General features: G+C 41.9%; 1 protein-coding gene across 1 annotated transcript in view; it reads right to left on the bottom strand.

The window, feature by feature from the left end:
- Positions 1–13,231: 13,231 nt before the first annotated feature.
- LOC103259100 (LIM domain-binding protein 2-like) overlaps positions 13,232–21,683 on the bottom strand; it is a 310,859-nt gene continuing 302,407 nt past the window's right edge. The window contains exons 4-6 of the mRNA XM_008056767.2: positions 20,515–20,637; positions 17,391–17,474; positions 13,232–13,396 (exon numbers count right to left, since the gene is read on the bottom strand). Coding sequence (XP_008054958.1) covers positions 13,232–13,396; positions 17,391–17,474; positions 20,515–20,637 — 372 coding nt within the window. The remainder of the gene's footprint in view (positions 13,397–17,390; positions 17,475–20,514; positions 20,638–21,683) is intronic.

Raw genomic sequence — 21,683 nt, forward strand, 5'->3', positions numbered from 1 at the left:
TTGAAAGGTCTGAAAAATAGGTATTTTCACATGCTGCTGTTGGAATAAAACTCTGCACAACTTCTATGTTAAACTTGATAATATCTATCAAAATTACAATGTACATATCTTTTCAACTGACAATTTTACTTCTAGAAATTTCTCCTACAGATTTAGTGTTTTAGTTGCTCCTGTGCAAGATCAGATATGAAAAGATATTTGTACATCATTGTTAATAGTAGAAAGATATTAGAAATAACCTGAATGTCCATCAATAAAATACAGGTAAAATAAATTATGGTATGCCCTTAACATGATAGCTCTTGCTAGGATATATTTTTGTTGATTTTATAAACAATGCCACTGTTCGACATTTAGTACTATAGGCACAGTAAGTTACCATTTGTGTGTGTGTATTTGTATTTAAAGCAATATATGCTGTATATGCATAGATTATCTCTAGAAGAAAACACAAGAAACTGGCAATGCCATCTGTCTCTCTCTAGGAAGGGAAAATGGTATGGAGGTATGAAAAGTTTACATTTTGAAAGTTTTCACCCTTTGAATTTTGTGCTGTTTAAATAAATTATTTATTTAAAATATAAATTTTTTTAAAAAATGGGATGATGAGGGGTGGTTAAATGATTTTCAGTGCCTGGCACAGAGGCATCAGGCAATAAATGGCTGTTCTATTTACCATTAGATGTTGGTTAGAAATGAAAAATCATAGAACCAAGTGATTGTCAGTCTTGGATATGGGATCCCTGTCCCTTAAATATTAGGGCAAACCATATGAAATAGTCAATATTTAACATTTTTTTTGAGCTGTAAAAATAGCAATTCCATACAGTTTAATACAATATTATTTTTTTCTGTATAAATTAGACTGGAACGTAATGGTGACAACAATGGTGGTTGGTAGTTCAATTATTCTTTGTGTGGTTTCTAGATTTAGAGAGTGAGGATAGAGTATAAATTGGAATAATGGGGATACTGAGTTCTATAAACCAATTTGGTTCCTGACTTTGGATAGTGATTAGCTTGAATGGAACTACAAAAGATTAATTTTTAACATTTTATTGAAAACTCATTGATGCACTTTGAAGGCTTGGGTACTAAGTTGAGGGGTACCTGTTTTTGCAAGAGAACTTTACAGTTTACAAAGCATTTCAATATAAGTGGCCTCATTTATTCTTTAATCTTTGCAGGTAGGTGTTACTTCATTGACTTCCACCCCCAACACCATTTTACAGAAACAAAATTGTTTCTGTTCTTAGAAGGAGGCAGAAGGATCGCTGGAGCCCAGCAAGCGAGACCGCGGTGGCCGGGAGCGGCCACTGCACTCCAGTCTGGGCGACCAAGTGAGTCTCAAACTCAAAAAAAAAAAAAAAATAGTAAGACAATATTTCACAAACTCTTGTCCTTCCTGCTTTCCATCTGTTAGTGAAATATCAAAAGTCCTAAAGCTTAAGAAGTAACATGTGGCTATTGCCTTGCTAGTCTCTGGTGTGGCCATGTGCTTTTGGGCTATGACTGTTGCCTTGGGGAGGTGTATCTTCTCTCTCCCTTCTCTTTCTCTCTAGTTTACTTTTTTTTTTTTTTTTTGAGTTGGAGTCTCACTCTGTCGCCCAGTCTGGAGTGCAGTGGCCGCTCCCGGCCACCGCAGCCTCGACCTGCTGGGCTCCGGCAATCCTTCCGCCTCAGCCTTCCAAGTAGCCGGAATTACAGGCATGTGCTACCATGCCCGGCTAATTTTTTTATTTATTGTAGAGATGAGGTCTCGCTGCCCAGGCGGGTCTCGAACCCGCGGGCTCAGGCAATCCACTCACCTCAGCCTCCCAAAGGCGCGGGATTACAGGCTGAGCCACCGAGCCCGGCTTCTAGTTTACTTTTAAATAAACTATATTTTTAATCTAAAAAGAAAGAAGTAACACGTAACTGGGTCACTACCATTTTGTGTATGTTTGTTTGTAAGTTCTGTTAACCTCATGAACACTTTCCTTTTTATACTTAAGGTTTCCATTTATGGTAAAATTGTTCAAGACTCTGGTAGATGACCACAAGTTTTTTCTCTAGGTAAAGCACAGGCAGAATCCAAGGGCTAAGTTGGAAGAAGAACAATTTTGATAAAATTATTTTTGATAAATTCCTAAGGCTACAGACACGTTTTTCTATACAATCCACATCGTCAGTTTTCTAGAGTTGACTTCTAGTCTAATGCCAAAAGTTCCCATGATGCTCTATGGCATTACTGAACTGAAAAGGAGTTACTCCATCCCTACCTTATTTCAAAAAGCATAGTAATGAGAAATGAATGGAAGAGAGAGGAATTAGCTGCCTTCTTTGGTAGACTTCCAGTCTTATGCTATGATTGACCTCAGAAAAATGTTAAGATTACCAGTCAACAGTGTGAGATTCTCTTGAGCCTGGACATACGCAATATCAAATAGGGACTCTTCTGGCTGGAGACCCAAGTAGATCCAGGCATATGATAGATACTTAGCAAATGTTTGTGGACTGAACGGATATGAGTGAGTCCTGCAAATGGGGCATCAAGACAAACCTCCAAGTCATCTTATCCCAACAAGCAGGTAGACTTGGGTCATCCTCCATCCATCCATCCAACCTGTTGGTTTCAGTTTTCTCATTTCTAGCACAGTATTGATTAATATGTGTACGTGGTATTTGCTAGCATTTCTTTCTATTATAGTTCTTTCTTTCTAGAATGCTTGAGTGGGAAAAGGGCTTAGAAGCCATGCTTATCTCTCTTATTTTACAGATAAGGCATGTTTACCAAATAAAGTTAATGACACCCAACCTATCACCCATACAGGATTGTTTATGAATTGCAAATAAGATGATCAAGTCCTTTGAGGAAAGTGTGGTAGGCATTCTGTGCCTGATGTCAAGGATAGTTAACAGACTTCACAGAAGTATACTCAAGTATTCCAAGGCAATACTTGGAGTTCGGGTTTTATAAATGGTTTACTCTTTAGCGCTTCTGACTTTTCAAGAAGCATATCTCAAGTTGAGTAGACTTAGAATGATCGACCCCTCTATGCACTGCATCTCAAGTCCTATTTTAGGCACCGGGGAAGAAGAGACATGATCCCTGCTTTCAAAAAGTTTACATTCCAGTAGCACGCATGGGAGGCAGAGAAACAGCAGATGATTATGCAAGATAACTCAACAGGTGAAAAGTGCTATAAGGAAAACAAAACTGGTGATGAGTTGTGATAGAAAATAACTGGGGTGGAGAGGTCACTTTAGATAAACTAATCAGAAAACACTTCCTGGAGGAGGTGATATTTGTCCTGAGACCTAAATAATAGGAAGCCAGTCACAGAAAAATTTGGCTGGAATATCCTAGGTATAGGATGATAATGATGATAATGATAAAACAACAAATATTTATTGCACACTTGCTTTTTTATTTATTGCATACTATGTGTTGTTTTATTTATTTATTGCACACGATGTGTTGTTGTTTGTTTATTTATTGCACACTAAGCACTTTACTGGTGTTGTTTTATTTAACCCACTCCACAACTCAGGTCGGTGAGGGACTATTATTGTCCCCATTTTATTGATAGGGAAATTGGCACAGAAAGGTCAAGCGATTGCCCAAGGTTCTTCAGTTAGCAGAGTGGCCTGGTACAGCAAGCACTTCCTGCTGTGGGAAGAAGCTCAGCAGGTTGGCAAAGCAAAACTCTAAGAGTGGGTTAAGAGGGGACTGGACCTTCAATGAGACGAGTTGGAAAGGCCCGATCCCACAAGATTTTGCAGGCCAAGCTAAGAATTTTAGGTTTTATTTGGGCTACAGTATGCTGCCATCAGACAGTTTCAAGCAAATGTTTTTAAAGTCCACCTCAGAGGAATGACATGACTTGATCTGTGTTTTTAAAATATACGTGCAGACACTAGCATAGGGATGAAAGTCTGGGTGATAAAAGATGGCCTTGAATCCTAGGATTTTGAAGTCTGAGATACACAGGGATGTGAGGCAACATGGAATGAGCAGGAGGGGTTTTGACTCCCACTATGCTTAAGCTCTGGGTAGTTTTCAGTGTTCTCTATCCATTGCCTCTGTTGGTGATTTGGCAAAATAATCTGGTCATGTCAGTGGAATTGATTTTGGTCTTGGCCTTCAATCTAGATCTTTTTGGGAGGTGATATTTCTGTAGCATGGCAGAGGGGTAAGAGGATCAGGGAAACAAGGGTTCCAATCCCAGCATGGTGGTTTACCCTCCAAATAAAGTTAGATGAGTCCCAGAACCGTCCTAGCCTTCGTAGGCTATTAACACCTACCTCTCAAATTTGTTATGATGATGAAATAAAACCAAGTTTGTATCTTGTTCACAATAAGATTCTATGAAGCTAGTTCACTGTCCTCCCTTCTCCATTGGTAGGTGTATGGCGAATGCTTAAAATTTTACTTGTTTCTCTTCATTATGGCAAATATTTATAGCCATTTCCAAACTCATCATATAGATCAAGACCAGAGATGTTAAGCTCATCTGTCTCCCTCTCTTTCACATTAGTTTATTGTAATACACAGTGTTCTGCAAGCTCTGCTAGGGGCTTATAATGAGGGCAGAGAATTTTTTTTTTTTTTTTTTTTTTTTAGTTGGAGTCTCACTCTGTCGCCCAGACTGGAGTGCAGTGGCTGCTCCCGGCCACTGCAGCCTTGGCCTGCTGGGCTCCGGCCATTCTTCCGCCTCAGCCTTCCAAGTAGCTGGAACTACAGGCATTCATTTTGATTTATTGTAGAGATAAGGTCTCGCCAAGTTGCCCAGGCAGTTCTCAAACCCGCGGGCTCAGGCAATCCACTCACCTCAGCCTCCCAAGGCGCAGGATTACAGGCTGAGCCACCGAGCCTGGCTGAGGGCAGAGAATCTAGTAATATTTGCTGTCTTTAAGGAATTTGAGTTTTCTGTGGTCAATAAGAGGGTGACTGTGCAAAGCAGAAGAATCATCAGAGATCAGCTACAGAAAGAGAACTGTCTAGGGCCTCATAACTAAGCAGAGAAACTCACTAGCCCTCTCCTGATATTTCAGGTTACTTTCCCGCCTATGCTCTTAAATTAAAAATAAATTCAAACAGCTCTCCCATGCTCCCTCCTCCCCATTTTCCTGAAATGCCTTTCTACACCTTCTAGACAATTGGGAAGGTCATTTCCTGGGAGCATCAGCTCTGGGCTCCATCTTGCACGTGACTTTGCAATCCTCAGCTTTCTCTTAGACTGACTGCCAATTTCCCACCTCACCATCTCCCTTGATTTTCAGTGTCTTGTGAAACAGCAATTTCTTTCTCTTTCTCTAGTGCCCGAGACTGGGAAATTACTTTCTTTAATCCAGGCCCTATTTGTACATTTAAGGTCAATAATTTTAGGTGGCACCTGTGGTTCTGAAATTGTTTTCAGTTAGGATTGCCCTGCTAAAGTATTGTATTTGTTTTTTTAAATTCTCTCTGGCATGACTTTAGAAACCACTGTTTTCTAGGCACTGAGATATCTGTAAGTTATGGTTATTCACTTCTGTAAGAGTTAACTGCCTTAATCCCCTTATCATGTAGTCATATGCACTACTTTTCTTTCTCCAAATGCAATTAAAAGTGCCCTTCGGGTGTTCCAAGTTTTAATCATTCTCTGTGTGGAGCATTCCCATGGCTCCGAAGGGCTTTCTCTGCCTTCTCTCAGATGGGGTCTTTCTCCAAGGAGAAGGAGGTAGAGGAGGAAAAGGAAGAGAGCTGAGGGAGGGGGTAAGGGAAGGAGGGAGAAGTCAGAATGAGGTCTGACTGATTTGTTTCAAAGGCCACGTCCCTCACCTTCTCTAAAGCATTAGCTGTCCTTCATAGGCCCACAACAAAGACCCAGTTCCCACTCCCCCAGTGAAGTGGTGTAGCAGCATTTAGGAATAAGTCAGACATAAGCCCAGGAAAGCACTGCTGCCAGGCCAGCTTTGTGACCTTAGGCATTGGTAGATTTGTACCTACCATATAGGGATGATAATACCTACTTTATCTTTTATTAGGAACATAAAGAAGTTTCTTAATAGCTGATAGTATTATGATAATTATTATACTGGAGAGGCCTTGGAGAAACCAGAGCTGGTCTCTGAATCAGACTCACATCACAGGTTTTCGTACCAGTGCTTGCCACACTGTGACACTTGCTCTGTCAGCCCTTTACTAGTGACCACCTGCCACGTGAGACTGATAACCCCTGAACTACTCCACATCCCAGTCAGTGGGTTGAGTCCACTGGTCATGCACTTGGATGTCCTGATAATGCGAAACTGCTATAGTAGTTTTAAAGTTCTTACCCTCCTTTTCTGAACTTAACTCATCACAGAATGGTGACAAATAGTTTGCATGCTCGCTGTAACCCATGCACTATACTTTGAATAGCATACTCTATGCTGTGAGTCCTTAGAGAATTTATAACATGCTGGGCACAGTGTGAGGCACAGGAGATTTGCTAGTGTGGTTTGTGCCTCCCAGAGCATCAGACCTTAATAAGTGTTTGGGCCGCTCTATCTGAATGCATGAACGGTGAATAGTTTACCCGGATCCTGGCCTATTCTAACCGCCCATAACTATGGTTCATCCTAATCTCTGAGCAGGGATTCCTGTTCCGTCCTTGGGTTTGGCTTGGCATTTAGGTTGAAAAGAGTGTTGGATTATAGTTCCTTCTCTTGTCATAAAAACCAAGGAAAATATTCTGGCTGGAAGTCAAAGCTTTTCAAAAATACGAAAACAAAAAACCTCAGCAGTATTCCAAAGGCTGATGCCAGTCACCCTCACTCTCCCGAAGGCCGCTTCATATCATTTCTATGGAGGTCATTTTCCAAAGTTAATTGGCTAATTCTTCCAGGCACTGGATTATGCTCCTGGTTCCTATCAGGGAGGCTACACACAGGGACCCATGTTCTTTTTTTTTTTTTTTTTTTGAGTTGGAGTCTCATTCTGTCGCCCAGACTGGAGTGCAGTGGCCGCTCCTGGCCACCGCAGCCTCGAACTGCTGGGCTCTGGCGATCCTTCCGCCTCAGCCTTCCGAGTAGCTGGAACTACAGGCGCGCGCTACCACGCCCAGCTGATTTTTTGATTTATTGTAGAGATGAGGTCTCGCTTCCCAGGCGGGTCTCAAACCTGCGGGCTCAGGCAATCCATTTACCTCAGCCTCCCAAAGGCGCAGGATTACAGGCTGAGCCACCGAGCCTGGCTGGGACCCATGTTCTTTAAAGTATAACAATAACAACAGCAAAAATCTTCATTCCCTTGGGAAATTGAAGGTACCAGATCAAAAAACATTACTATAAAACCAAAATGCTTTCATGCTCAGTGGATGATACTGCTGTTTTAAAAGTTAGACACACTTAACATGTTATTGTTAAGCAAGTGTGTAGATAATACGAAAACACCCAGTGATGATAATTACATATTTGTAATAACACTTGTATTGAGTGTCACTTGTATTGACTGGGATATGGAGTAGTTCAGGGGTTATCAGTCTTGCGTGGCAAGTGGCCACTAGTCAAGGGCCGGTGGAACAGGTGTCATGTGTGGCAGGCACTGGCACAGAGACCTGTGACATGAGTCTGATTCAGAGATGAGCTCCTGTTGTCTCTAAAGTCTCTCCAGAATAATAATTATCAAAATACCATTAGTTATTAAGAAACTTCTTTATGTTTCTAATAAAAAGATGATGCATTATTACTTGTACTTGGGGAGGGCCAAATATGGGGCGCGTGTCCCAGTTCCCTCGGGCTAGCCCCTTTGGCAGACATCACTCCTCCTCTTCTCTCTGGTCTTTGGTACCGCTTCAGAATCTCATCACAGAAACTAAGGCTATGAGCATTGTATGGACATGGTTACTCGGAGCAGTGAGTTAAAGTTTAAAAAGTGTTCATTATTATTATTTAAACTTCACCTGTGACATAGCTACTATGATGCAGAATGGGCATAGTCATTCACATATGAGAAAACTGGGGCTCTGAGAAATTAAAGCACTTGATCAATAGCATATAAAAGGATGGCAGCAGTAAAAGTTGAACTCTGATCTGCTGCCTTCAGAGAGTAGATCAGGGGACCGGTATTTATTATGCTTCTTCTGTTTGCCTGGCTCTTACAAACTATAGTTCATCTGATCCTTATGCCAACTTTGTGAGACATATTATTTCTTCCCAAGTTTCATATGATAAAAGTGGGGTTCAGCAAACTTAAGAAGCTTGCTCATGGCCTTATAGGTAGTAAGGGGAAGTGCTACGAATTGAATCTATAGTTCTCTGAATTCAAAGCACATTTATTTTTCTTTCCACATGTCCTTGTGGTCCAGCCTTCTAGTTGCAGGCTACACTGTTAAGAGCAGGACATGACAAAGGTGTTTGGAAGAATAATATTAATGACAACAGCAACTTGAACATGACTTCCTTGCTCAACATTAAAGAAACGATTAAACAAACACATCATAGCACCACACTAGAAAATCTGTAGTTATTATAAATGGTTAATGATGACTATGAAGAAATATACAAGTGTTTACCAAATAACATTAAGAAATTGTATGTAGCCTGATTGCATTTGTGCAGAAATTATGCATCTGGATAAAGAGTAAGGAACAACATAAAGAATATATCTTTTGGCCAAGATACAGGATAATAAGATGTTTTAAAATTGTGTAAAACATAATGCTAAAAAAGTATATGTATTCCAACACCAAGAAAATCTAGCCATAGGTTAATAGATAGACGTAATCAGTAATTTAAAAATTGATTTTCAATGCTTGAAAAATCTGTTTTTCCAAAATAATAAAAAGAACATAATGGCATTTAGAGTAAAAATTAAATACTGATTCAGAGAAAATAAAAGTGAAATTAGAATTAAAAAATGACATTGGGAAGTCTGAGTAAGTGAGAATTTTGCACACTAGAGAGATCTGAAGGCCTCATACCATGTTTCCTTTTATTTTCCCAATGCAATTCAACTCTTCTGCTCCTTAGATTTCATGGTGAAGTCCTGGTTGGTGACTTTCAAACTGAATCACATTTTTTTTAGATGCTGTTAGGCAAGTGAATTTCATCTGAGTTTGATTTAAGTATTTTTGTTGTTGATGATATTGACCTTCAAAATCTTGTCTTCTATCTACCAAACCACCCATCTGCCAAACATCATTCAAGAGACATCTACTGGGTGCTTATGTGTCTTCACATTGCCTAGAGTCTGGCACAGGGCACAGATTAATGGAATACCAGCTCTTACGTGGGACCTGCCAAGAGCTAAGCAGGGGATCACATGCACAGAACTCCTGAATCACTGGGGAGGCATTCCAAACCCTGCTGAGATTCAGAGAGAGAGAGAGAGAGAGTCTCACAGGAGGTGATGGATGAATAAGTCCTGAAGGATGAGAACGATCTAACCTGGGATAACTGGATGGAAAGAGAGGAGTTAGAACAGTGTTTTAGGCAGTGAATCACACTGCGCAAAACATGAAGGCAAGAGAGCATGACCAGTTTAGGACAATTGTAGGTGGCTCTTGTGGGTCCAGAATGGAGAACAAACTATAAAAGAGGAGTGGCTTGAGGCCAGGAAGCAGTAGAGGTGGAATCATGAAAAGCCTTGGGTGCAAGCATAAGAAGGCATGGTAAAGCACGAGTACAAATATCTGGAGCCAGGCAATTTATAACAAAAAAAGGTTTATTTGTCTTACAGTTCTCTAAGGCATCGGCATCTGCTTAGCTTCTGGTGAAGCCTCAGGAAGCTTTTACTCATGACAGAAGACAAGGGGAGCCGGCATATCACATGGTGAGTGCAGGAGCAAGGGAGAGAAAGGGTGGTGACAGGCTCTCTTATGAACTAATAGTGAAAACTCACTTATTACCGCAAGTATATCATTAAACTCTTGATCTGCCTCAATGACGCAGTAATCTTCTAGATCCCACTTTCATCACTGGGGATCATATTTCAACTTGGGATTTGGAGGGGGTAAACATCAAACTATAACACAGAGCAATTGATTAGTACCTTGTCAACTGTAAGGAAGTCAAATTTAAGTCAACTGCTGAAACTAAGACGATAAGGGTATCTTCAGGAATATTAAGAGAGGAGAAAAATTCTGGGGTGACCTGAAGTCCCCAGCTGAGTTTGAACAGTGTGAACTGGCCTACATGTGACAGTGTCTTAAACTTTTTTAAAAAAGAAGTGTGGCTTAACCATTCTTATAAACATCCTGTCCCATCCCTTTTGTGCCTAACATTGGTAGATGCCACCAAAATATCCCATAGTTATCTAATTGACATGAAATTTAAAAACAAAACCAGACTATCCCAAATCCTCAAAGAAGTGAACAACTGTATAAACCAATGTTATGCCTGCAGCAATCCAAATGTGCAAGGAACTCCATTGTTATGGGAGATAAATGAACATGAAAATGGAACATTTCACTCAATGCCATCCTGAAAGTTTGTGAGGTTTCTTTTAAATACTAAAGGACATAATTTTTGCATTGCTAACTCTCCTTCTCTTTGTGGTACTGGAGACAAAATAGACGCCACTTATTCCTTTAATTTTAAAATCTGATTCTTTAAAGTTATTTACAAAACATAGTTATTGTCGACAGCAAACATTCACACATAAGAGTCTCATATAAGAAATTTGAAATGATGGCAAATTCAAGCTCTGAGTTAGAAGAGGCTTTCACTTTGATATAAAATGAAAGGCATGAATGAAGAAAGAAGGATCAGCCCCTGGGTGTGTTGGCCCATAAGAGCCCTTCTCACAAGCTCTGCATGCAGAAGAATCTAATGAATGACTCAACTCACTGTACCCAGGACCACAGACCTTTACAAAAGCACACTTTGGTGAATGAGTAACGAGAAGGCTACATGCATTTATTTCACTAGAATCTAGCAAAGGGGGTGTTATAGTGCATTTCGCAAATGAGAAAACAGGGTCAGAGAGGTCAAGTAACTTGCCCAGGGTCACAGAGCTATCAAGTGGATGTTCCCAGATACATAATGTCTAATCCCCAAGCCCATGCCACAGCAGGAAGCTGCTTTCCCTGACCATGCTGCTGCTGGAAAATAATCTGGTAGTATTATACCACTCAGCTAGGCTGTATGGTTTTGGCCCAAAACACTTACCTGTGTTGGTTTCTAAAACAAACTTGAAACTTAAATTTCAGTTTTGTGAAACTTTGGGAAGCCCCAAATCCACCAGCTTTCTCCATCCTTCTCTGATCCCACTCACTCACAGCGAAATCTCTGTCTAGACTGCTCTCTGCCTTGTCTGCCTGATGACCATCTACGCATCTTTCAGAATCAATCCAAGGGCCATCTCCCTTATGAAGACTTTGTGGCCTCACCTCTTACCTTCCACAGCCTCTCTCTCCTTAGTGCCTGGGGTCAGATTCTGGGTTCAAATCCCTGCTCTGCCACTTACAAGCTCTGTGATCTTGGGCAGTTACTTTTCTGTGCCTCTGTTTCCTCACTTTCAAAATGGGACTAAAAGTTATCCCTACCTACCTCATTATCCCTACCTACCTCATGAGGTTTTTGTGAGTATTGAGAGAGAGAGAGAGAGAATGAAATATAAGAGAAAATGAGACATAAGAGAAAAAGAAAGAGAAGAGAGAGTTTCTGCAAAGTACTTAGCAGCAGTGCCTGGCACGTATTAAATGTCATACACTTGTTAGTTGGTGTTAAATTTATCACTGTACCCACAGACCATTTTTTTTCCCCAGACCGCTTCTCACCCAGACCAATTTTTTCCCCTTCTTATACACGAGGCAGGGATCTCCTTGAGGGCTGAAGCATGGTGCAAAGAAAGTATTTAAGAAATGCTTGTGAAATGTAAGAAATGTTTGTGGACAGCTTTTGGCAATTTCAAAAAGAACTGAAAATGAGCTTCTGTATGATCCAGCAATCTCTCTTCTGGGAATATACTCACAGGGACAGAAATCACTCTACCAAAAAGACACCTGCACACACATGTTTATTCAGCACCTTTCACAATAGCAAAAACATGGAACCAACCCAGATGCCCATTGATAGTGCACTGGATCAAGAAAATATGATACATACACACAATGGAACATTATACAGCCATAAAGAAGAAAAAAATCATGGCCTCCACAGCAACATGGGTATAGCTGGAGACTATCATACTAAGTAAACGATCACAGAAACAAAGAACTGAATACTGCATATTCTCTCTTATAAGCAGACCCTGATTACTGGTTACATGAGCACAAGGGGGGATTGGCAGATGTTGGACACTGCTAGGGGAGGGGAGGAGGGAGAAGGGATGGCGGGCACATGGCAGCACAGTGGATACATGCTCTACTATCAGGGGGAGAGAGAGCCAGCTAGAAGCCCAGACATGCATGTAACTTACTTATGTAGTAAATCCTTCCTTGACCCCCATAACGGAAGGAAGGAAGGAAGGGAGGGAGGGAGGGAAGGAGGGAGGGTGCGAGGGAGGGAAGGAGGGAGGGTGAGAGGGAGGGAAAGAAGGAAGGAGGGGAGAAAAAATGGAAGAAATGCTTGTGAAAGGAATGATGGAATGATGAATTACAGGCAAAGAGGATCTGGTGGGAGGTGACAGGGCCACTACCAGATTTCATTGGCTTGGACAACCCAGTGTCCACCAAACTGCACTCTGCCTTCCCATGTTTGCTGAACTGGATTCCTTCATGAAATGCCAGGGTGTAGCAGGACATCTCCTTCCCAGCAAAAGAGTTAAAGGACACCTTCCTGAGTTCCTGGCTGGCACTCCCCATTCTAGTGCTCTGGTTCCTCCACCAAAGTACGCTGCCTACTGAGTGGCCCATCGCTGCTTGTCGTGAATCAATTCCCCTCACCAGAAAATAGAAGACTGCTTTGTGAAACCCACCACCCACCTGGGTCTAGGAATGCTCAACAGTCACGAGCTAATAACCTCCTCATTCTACAGGCCCTTTCCCAGGCCTGGCCTGGCCTGGATAACTACTACGGGAACACTCAGTCAGCAAGCTCCAGCCTCCCAGAGGTCACTGAGGCACCTTCTCAGGACGTGAGACCGCACTGCAATAAAACGCCATCCCCACACGCTCTGCGACCTCCAGCCGAGCCTCCACTGGGATCACTGAGTCAGCCATTGTCACAGCACAGGGCACCGCCACCCTTGCCATGCTGGGAGGTGGCAGGAGGGAATGTCAGGTAATTTGACAACCCACATCAAACGGCAACAGCTGCTCTTATTGTTACTTCAAAAGTATCAGGTCACCAGAGACTCCTCAGAAATGCTGCTGCGAGCATCTGACATCGGCACCATCACCTGTGTTCCAACCTCCACACTTGGCCGTCGTGGGCATGATGCTGGCTCCTTCCTTCGATGACTAGAGCTGCCCCAGGCCAGCTCTGGCATTCGCTGACTGCCAGTCTGCATGCAATGATAAGCATTTCGTGGGAACAAATGAACCTGTTTTGACTAAGCTAGATGACTATAATTGTTTACTTCCTGCACTGCTTAATTGTTATGTATTAGATACCACATATTGAGATTTCAATGCCTGGAGCATTTAAAATCTCTATCCCTCCTTCCAAAGCAGGATGCATCAATTTTTATTTATTATTTTATTTATTTTTGTGAGTCAGAGTCTCACTCTGTTGCCCAAACTGGAGTACAGTAGCATGCTCACGGCCACCCCAGAGTCGACCTGCTGGGCTCCGATGATCCTTCCTCCCCAGCTTTCCAAGTAGGTGGAACTACCGGCATGCCACCATACCCAGCTAGTTGTTCATTTATTGTAGAGACGAGGTCTTGCCAAGTTTCCCAGACTGGTCTTGAACCCACAGGCTTTGGCAATCCACTCATCTTGGCCCCCCAAAGTGCTGGGGTTATAAGATGAGCTACCAAGTCCGGTTGGGATGCATCCATTTTTAAAACTCTTCTACTGATACCGAAGACCTTAGATTAATATTTGCCAATGTACCTGTCTGACTTCTTTGTCCGATCCTCGGAGTGGCACTGAAGTTCCTCATTAACTCTATTTGAAAAAATACTTCAGGTAACGTTTTGAGGCTTGAGGCAAAGGCCAGGTTTCTCAGACAGATGTGCTCTACACTGAAGAAAATAACCTATGTCTGTCATTCTCACTGACCACTGGAAAATCAACCTATGTCCACTTTCTCAGAGACCAGGCCAGGTCTCACCATGGAAGCCCATGTGCACTGGTTTGTGGCAATGAGTTGAAGGTTCTGCACAACCATGACCTGCTAAGTGGCCTGTGTCTGCCCCAAGGATTTGTGACTGGAAAGTGTGACTTCTAGCCTGACTCCCTTCCTGAGACCTGAAGATACTTCCCTGGGCTATCCCAGGCTTTGCCTGTCCCTCCATCTCAGGACGCTTCACTGGAATTGCAGCTGACCACACTCCCCAACCCTTCTGCCCCTGCCTGTGAGTACCACCCAAGGATAGCACCTAGAAAACTGCCAGGAACAGGGAGTGGGCTCAGTGTCCTGAACCAGTCAAAAGTTGAACAAATGAATGAGTGTGTGCACGGGGGAGGAATCAAGGCAAGGAAGGCAAACAGCTGTCGAACCAGGATGCAGACGTCAGGAAGACCAAGGAGCATAAGGCAGACTCAGAGTGTGAGCAGAGAGGCTGCGGTATTTGCTCCAAGTGGCTCCAGCACATTGAACAACCATGGGCTCACAGTAGGCACTCAATACGTGATGACAATGAATACACACTACGTACCTTCTGTCCCCATGCCCTTCACATGTCTTGTCTGGCTTTAACCTTGCACCAAATCCTACAAGGAGCTGATATCATTTTTGGCAAAGAGAATGAAGGACCAGTGATAGACGCTGACTCCCCAGGGAAGGCATGACCCAATTTCTACCACCATCATTAGTCTGACATGCTCACTAGAAAGGCAGAAAAACTCTGTAGTGAAGCAAATGGATTCGTGAACCAGTCTGCCTGAGTTCAAGTTCCTAGTCCTGCCACTTTGTGTGTAAAGTTGGGTGACTTACTTCGTGTAAACTCTCTGTGCCTCATGTGGCTATGGGGATGGTGACAGGGCACAGGGGCTGCTGTGAGACTAGTTAAGTCAAAAGATAGATAGCCCAGAACCTGACATACAGCAAGCACTATGTTTACATGGTAGTCTTGAAACACTATTCTCTACCACCCAAACTATAAATGGTTTCCTTGGTATCATTGACGGGAGAGGGGTGGTTCGTTTCTTCCCCCTTCACAGGTCTGATCTCCTCAGTCTTCGTGGGCTGAAATCAGTGAGCTGCAGGATGTGGAAACCCAGTGGGCCTTGACCTTGACCATAGGGTAAAAGTCAACCATTTACAGATGTCAGTAAGAGGAGTGGGGAGGCGAAGAAAGGTAATCTAGTATCTATTAATCGGTATTAAATGCAGCTAAAAGATGTAACTAAGAATCTGTCCAAGAGTTCCCTGTAGGGCTAGTGTCTAAGTCCCAAATAGACTTCCAAGTCCCAGGTACCTATATGGGGCCAACTTCTTTATCTGCTGGAAGAAGAGCATCTTTCCTGTTTAACGAAGCTTCTTTTGGTCCCTGACAAGATGAAATGCCCAGAAGTATAAGGCAGCCTTCTGGATTCCTGTGGACAGAGCAACTTCACAGACCCTCACCCCCCCCAGGCCTTGCTGTTTAGTCCCTGTCCTGTGCCACCCACCCCACAAGAGGGCCAGGTCCCAATGCAGAGCCTGAATATTTGGGAGCCCATAGCCCTCCAGTTCACTACCCACCTCTTGACTCAAACTCTTGGGCAGATCTTGGCTTCCCTCGTAGCGGAGACCAGTGGACTTTTTGATAGCTCAGGGCAGTCAGCATGGTAGGAGTGTTGGGATAAGCTGGTGGGAATTAACAGTTGGTTCCTACTCTTGCCAGGTCTGCATTTGACTCAGGGCTCCACGGCTGCAGATAGAAAGAGTCTCCTCCTTCCACCCAGAACAAGAACTTTGTCTTCTTTCTGTTTTGTCTTTTCAGAGGTCCTTCATCACCCAAAGCTCCCCTGGCCTCAGGAGCCTAGCCACCCAGTTGCTCCAAGACTTGGCTTCCAACTGACTCTTTCTTTTGCCCCTTCTGGCCCCTCACCTCTTATCCCAGCACCATCCAACTGTTTGAAATTCCATCCTCCAAACCATACTCCTTCAGTTGCCAATGGAAATATCCTTCCTGCCCTCTTCACCTGGTTTAACTTTATTCATTCATTCACACTCAAGTCAAGGATCATCCTCCCCATGAAGCTTTCTCTGACTGTTTCCTCTGCGATGTCTTTCTTTTGTGCTCTTATAATTCCTTCTGGAAACTTCTGTCAATGTATTTACCAGATTGCATATAATTTTCTCTCTTTATGGGTCTGTCCCTCATAACAATGAGTGAGTTTTTTTGACTTTTGTCTTTGCATCTTCAGTGTCTAGCCTGGTGCCTGCCACGTTGCAATGTCTGAATGATTTGGAAGAATCTGCCCAAATCATTCCTAATTCACAGAAGAACAAGTCCCACCAAAGCAGTTCAGCATCTCAATCAACACAAAATGGTTGTACATAGAGTACTGTGACTATGACACAAAAGTCACAAAACTATACTGCACTTAAAGGTAAGGAAACCCTGGGGAGGTGAACTGCTGTGCAGTGAAGGAATTCAGCATCTTGGAAAAGGAATGTGGAACATGGCCACTGTCTTCTGGTAGATCCTGGAAAACAATGCTTGCTTTATGAATGAAACCATAGCTGGCACCTGTAAGTCGGCTACTGCAATTCTACCCTAAAAACATTGTGACGTATGCTACTCTTTTGGACCAAATATGGAGACTTCATAATTGTGTAGACAGAATTTTGCCTAAAATATTTTAAAAATAAAAACTGAATTTATATCTATAACAGAAAAAAATTCTTACATGTAACACAGGAGTTTTTAGAGACCTTAGAAATATCCGAATTTCTTTGGTAGAATACAGGGCGGCACACTGATTCTCCTAGGGAGTGACGGGTCTCTACGTGGAGACACAGAGGCAGTGAACTCAACAATAGCCCATTAGAGCTTACAACAACCAGATAGGAAGTGGCACCACCAAAGCATTTTATGAGAATAGGACATTGCTAGCCTTTGAATAATTAATTCCAAGAGTCATACAGATGTATGGAAGTCATCAACTCTGACTGATTCTAGGTTTGGTGCTTTGTTAATTAAACCCCATACTCTGTTGAAACACACACACACACACACACACACACACACACACACACACACACACACACACCACAGACAGAAAATACATGTTATATTATATTATCTGTATTTCATTTTAACTTCTTGGTTCAAGATGCATATAAACCTCAAAAGTCATGTTCAAACTCACCAGGAAATAGGATCATTAGATTGGTCTTACCCTGAGGTAGTTGAGGGTGAAGTTTGTTAGCCCCATCCTGGTGATGTTTTTGGACAGCTGATCCAGGACCTGAGGATCTTGTGCCTAAAATGACAACAGAAATAATACATTTTATCCCTTCAAGATGAACCCAAGAAAATCTTAGATTATGCTACAGCTGCTAAAAAAATGCAGTCTCGACATTGTCAATTTTTCTTGGAGGGCAAGTTGCTGGAGGTAGTTTAATTTACATTTTGAAGACACTTGCATGGAACACTCAAGGACATTTTGGGATCAATTATGCAAGCCTGGGGAAAACCAAACTGCCTTGAATATGGGTTCTCAGTTCTTGGGAGAAATAGCACTACGTCCTCTGCAAAAGGATAAGTTACTGAGTCCTACAAGAAAGCTCTAGATCTAGGGCCTTCATCAGAGTATGTTGTGCTTCTGATTGGGTAGAGCCATGCTTTAGAACTGGCCTTCTTTTTTTTCTGCTGCGATAATGGTGGTGGTTTTATAGCTTGGGGCTGGAGGCCAATAATAATTTTGCCACTATCATGAAAAAAATATATATGTATGTATGTGTGTCTCTGTGTGTATATACACACACACACAGAGTGAGAGAGAGAGAGAGAGAGATGGAGGGAAAAAGGGAGAGAGAGAGAGAGAGTTATAATTATAAGAGTTATAACTCTTTTCTCCATTAAATTGAGACTGGAAATAGATGTCCCCAACAACTGTCACTCTGAAGGACAGTAAGGATAAGTATCACATTTTCCAAAATGTCAGCCACATTTTAAAAAGGGATGTAGAGTAGCAAGGACCTCTCCAAATACTCTGTTTAGCCAGGAAAAAAAAGAACTCTTTCTGGGTTCCATTTTTCAATGAGACTCTTGATTGGCATGCTTTCTGTTTGCCTTTCCTTCCTTCTTAATTAGTACAGGCACATTGACCCTAAACAGAAAGAGTTGGAAATAAACATCGCTTTACATCTACATTCCTGACACTGTCTGGGCCATACTAATGCTACTTTAACTTATTTTTTTTCTGTACTTACTTTTTTCTCATAATGATACAACAAATCGAACTTGTTTATATACATAAAAAACAAAATGCAGGAGAAGCATATCGTGTTAATTTCTTAAAAGAGGACTTTTGGACATCCATCCTATAATTTATCAAGCTACTCTCATGTGTGAGGAAGAGTTTGTTCTGCAGAGGTGCATCAAGTAGTCATAGCCAACCTCAAGGAGCTTATATTTCAGTCAGAAGACAGGATGATAATAAATGAGTGGAAGAATGTTGTCCCTGCTGCTGCTGCTGAGAACCAATGGCCAATACCTGCAGAGGACTTACTCTGGGCAGGCATTGTTCTATGTGCTTTACAGTCATTAAATCTTAATTCTCAAGCCAGTTCTCTGAGGCATAATTTATTACTGTACCCACCGTATAAATGGGAGACTGGAAGCATAGAGATGTCAGGTCATTTGCCCAAAGTCATACAGGAACAAGGATATGACCCTATATTGTCTCAATCCAGGGGCCAGGCTCCCAACCACTATCCTGCTGCCTCTCGGTCTATTTTGAGAATAACAAGAGTGAATACTCCAGACTTCTTCACTTAGAGTAGAGGATGTGACCTGAGCTTTGAAAATTAAGAAGGATGTGGAACATGGAGAGTCAGAAATAACGGAGTAGGAGAGTGGGGTGCCATAGCAGAAAGTGTAAGGCCAGTGGAAAGGACAGAGCTTGGGCTAACTAGCATAGAGAAAAGGGTTGAGAACAATAGCCTGGAGAGAGAGCTTGGAATCAGGTAGCAGGGACACAGTTGGCTTATCAGTTGAGGTCATAAGCTCAGAACTAGCTGAGTCAAAAACCTTGATTTTGAGCTGGGCATCGTGGCTTATGCCTGCAATCCCAGAACTTTGGGAGGCCAAAGCAGGAGGGTCATTTGAGCACATGAGTTTGAGACCAACCTGGACAACAAAACAAGAACTCATCTCTACAAAAAAAATTTTAAAAAATTAGCCAGGTGTGGTGGCACACACCTGTAGTCCCAGCTACCTGGGAGACTGAACCCAGTAGGTCAAGGCTGAGGTGAGCCATGATCGTGCTGCTGCACTCCAACCTGTGCAACAGAATGAGACCCCGACTCAAAAAATCCAAAATGAACAAAAAAAACACTTGATTTTGCCACTTTGGGGCTAAAAAATTGGACAATTTATTGAACTTAGGTGAGCCTTAGTTTCCTCACTTTGAAAATAGTAATAATAATAGCTCATCTCTCTGCGTAATTATGACGATTAAATGTAATAATGTATACATAATGTTTATCTCAAAGCTTGGCATAGTAAGCACCCAATAAATAGTAACCACTGTTAGTTTATTTTCTTTTGATTGTTCAGAGTCTTAAAAATCAGGTTTGTTAGGTCTGATTTTGCTCCAAAGGTTTTTCATGGGAGCTGCTGCACTATGTGTTATGGAAGAGGTTTTTATTTAAGTCAATACCTTTGACTCCTTCTTAAGGGATTGCACCTGACTAGTTCCTACTTGCATTGAAAATACATGTCTATGTTGACATCAAACCTGCTCTTGCACCTAGTTGGTGCTTAATATGTTCGATGTGATTTATGGCCTAGTGAAACCAAGAGAACCCCAAATATTCCACTTCAAATCCAGTGCCGTGGTCATGAAGGACCAACTTCTGCTGACATGGATCTGAAGGTACAACAATAACACATCTTGTCAGATGGTTCTAATCACGACTGGAAACTGTTTCTCTTACTTCTTGTTTTTTAATCCCCCAGTTATACAAAACAGATTTATGAGCCCAGGCAGAGCAATACTTGATAATGACTGAATGGAATTTAAGACAAGTACAAACTGTTTATTGAGGTAACCTCAATTTGGAGATCAAAATAATAAAGTTTCAAAAATAGTATTCCAATATACCAAACTTGGAAACAAAAAAGAGGGGAAAAGGGGCCCATGGATTACAATGGTTGACAACAAAACTCAATATTTAGAGTTAATTACCTAAAGCGTGACGACTACTGGAATTCTTTCACAGAGAGAGGACTGGGTTTTTTCCCTTGAGTAAAATGAAGGAGAAAAAGGAAAGTCAAACAGAAATTAAATTACTTACATGCATGGCTAGAATGCTTCTCGGGACTAACTCTCGATATTGTCTAATGGTAAAGTGCCATGTTTTTATTCTCATGAGATCATCAAAGGTGAACTCCAAGATCAGTCTGCCTTCTGTACATACCTAGAAGTGACAAACAACACACTCATTTGTTACGTACTTTGTGAAAGCCACATTTTGTAACTCATACATCAGCTACTCAGTGTGGTCTCCCTTCCTGTTCTTGGATGGTGTTTGCTCTTAGTAAAGTTGTGACACAAGTGGTTTATCCATGACACATGGGACAAGTATCAGCTCTAGAGTCAGTGGGTCCAAAAGACTGCACAGCTGCTTACTAGGCATGAGGTACCAGTAATTCTACTAGTTACTACTGAAGGCTTTTATGGGCTTTCCTTTCTTCAGCTGTTAAGTATGGGGACAAAACTTATCTTAAAGGGATATTGAATCAGAAACTTCTGGCATGCAATATGTGTCCTCCCAAAATGGTACCCTCTCACTTCCTACTTTTTCTCTGTTTTCATTGCTCTTTGACAATAGAGACTTGGGATCTTATCCCAATCTTGCTTATCCTACTCTGAGAGGAAGTATCCAGTAAAATCACTCATGCTTAAGTGTGAGTTATTACTAGTATACCCAACCAGAGGAAGTTCTCAAAGCTTAACCCAAGGTAGCGGGTATTGGTTACTGACATGTGGAAAATAAAGACGTGTTCTGAGAGTCTATTCCATGAATCTCATCACATCAGCAATGACAAATTCTGCTTGCATAAAAGGTCAGTCTTGGTGGGATGGGACATTTTATCTTTCTAAGGAAAATATATATTATTAGTGAAACATAATTTTGGAGGCTTTCTTTCTTGATAGAACAATCAGTGATAGGGTAACATTTTAATCATCTTTGGATATTCAAATCATTTTCAGCAAGTAGGTCCTAATTTATTTACCATTCTTTTTACTATTAATGATTTTGAAATGAAAGAAAATGCTGGACAATCACAAACTCCTGAGCCTATTTCAACTATGAGTTGGGAAGTAGTGGGAGCATATTGGTTGTTTACAAAGCTAAGGTTCATGTATCAGCCCATTTTTGCCTTAGGGAGGCAGTACAAAATAGTGGATGCCAACTTTGGCCTCGGGCAGTACTGGATTTGAATCCTGACCTATATTTTT

The sequence above is a fragment of the Carlito syrichta genome, unplaced genomic scaffold (genome assembly GCF_000164805.1).
Source record: "Carlito syrichta isolate Samal-C Ts95f unplaced genomic scaffold, Tarsius_syrichta-2.0.1 Scaffold302504, whole genome shotgun sequence".
Classification (NCBI taxonomy): domain Eukaryota; kingdom Metazoa; phylum Chordata; class Mammalia; order Primates; family Tarsiidae; genus Carlito; species Carlito syrichta.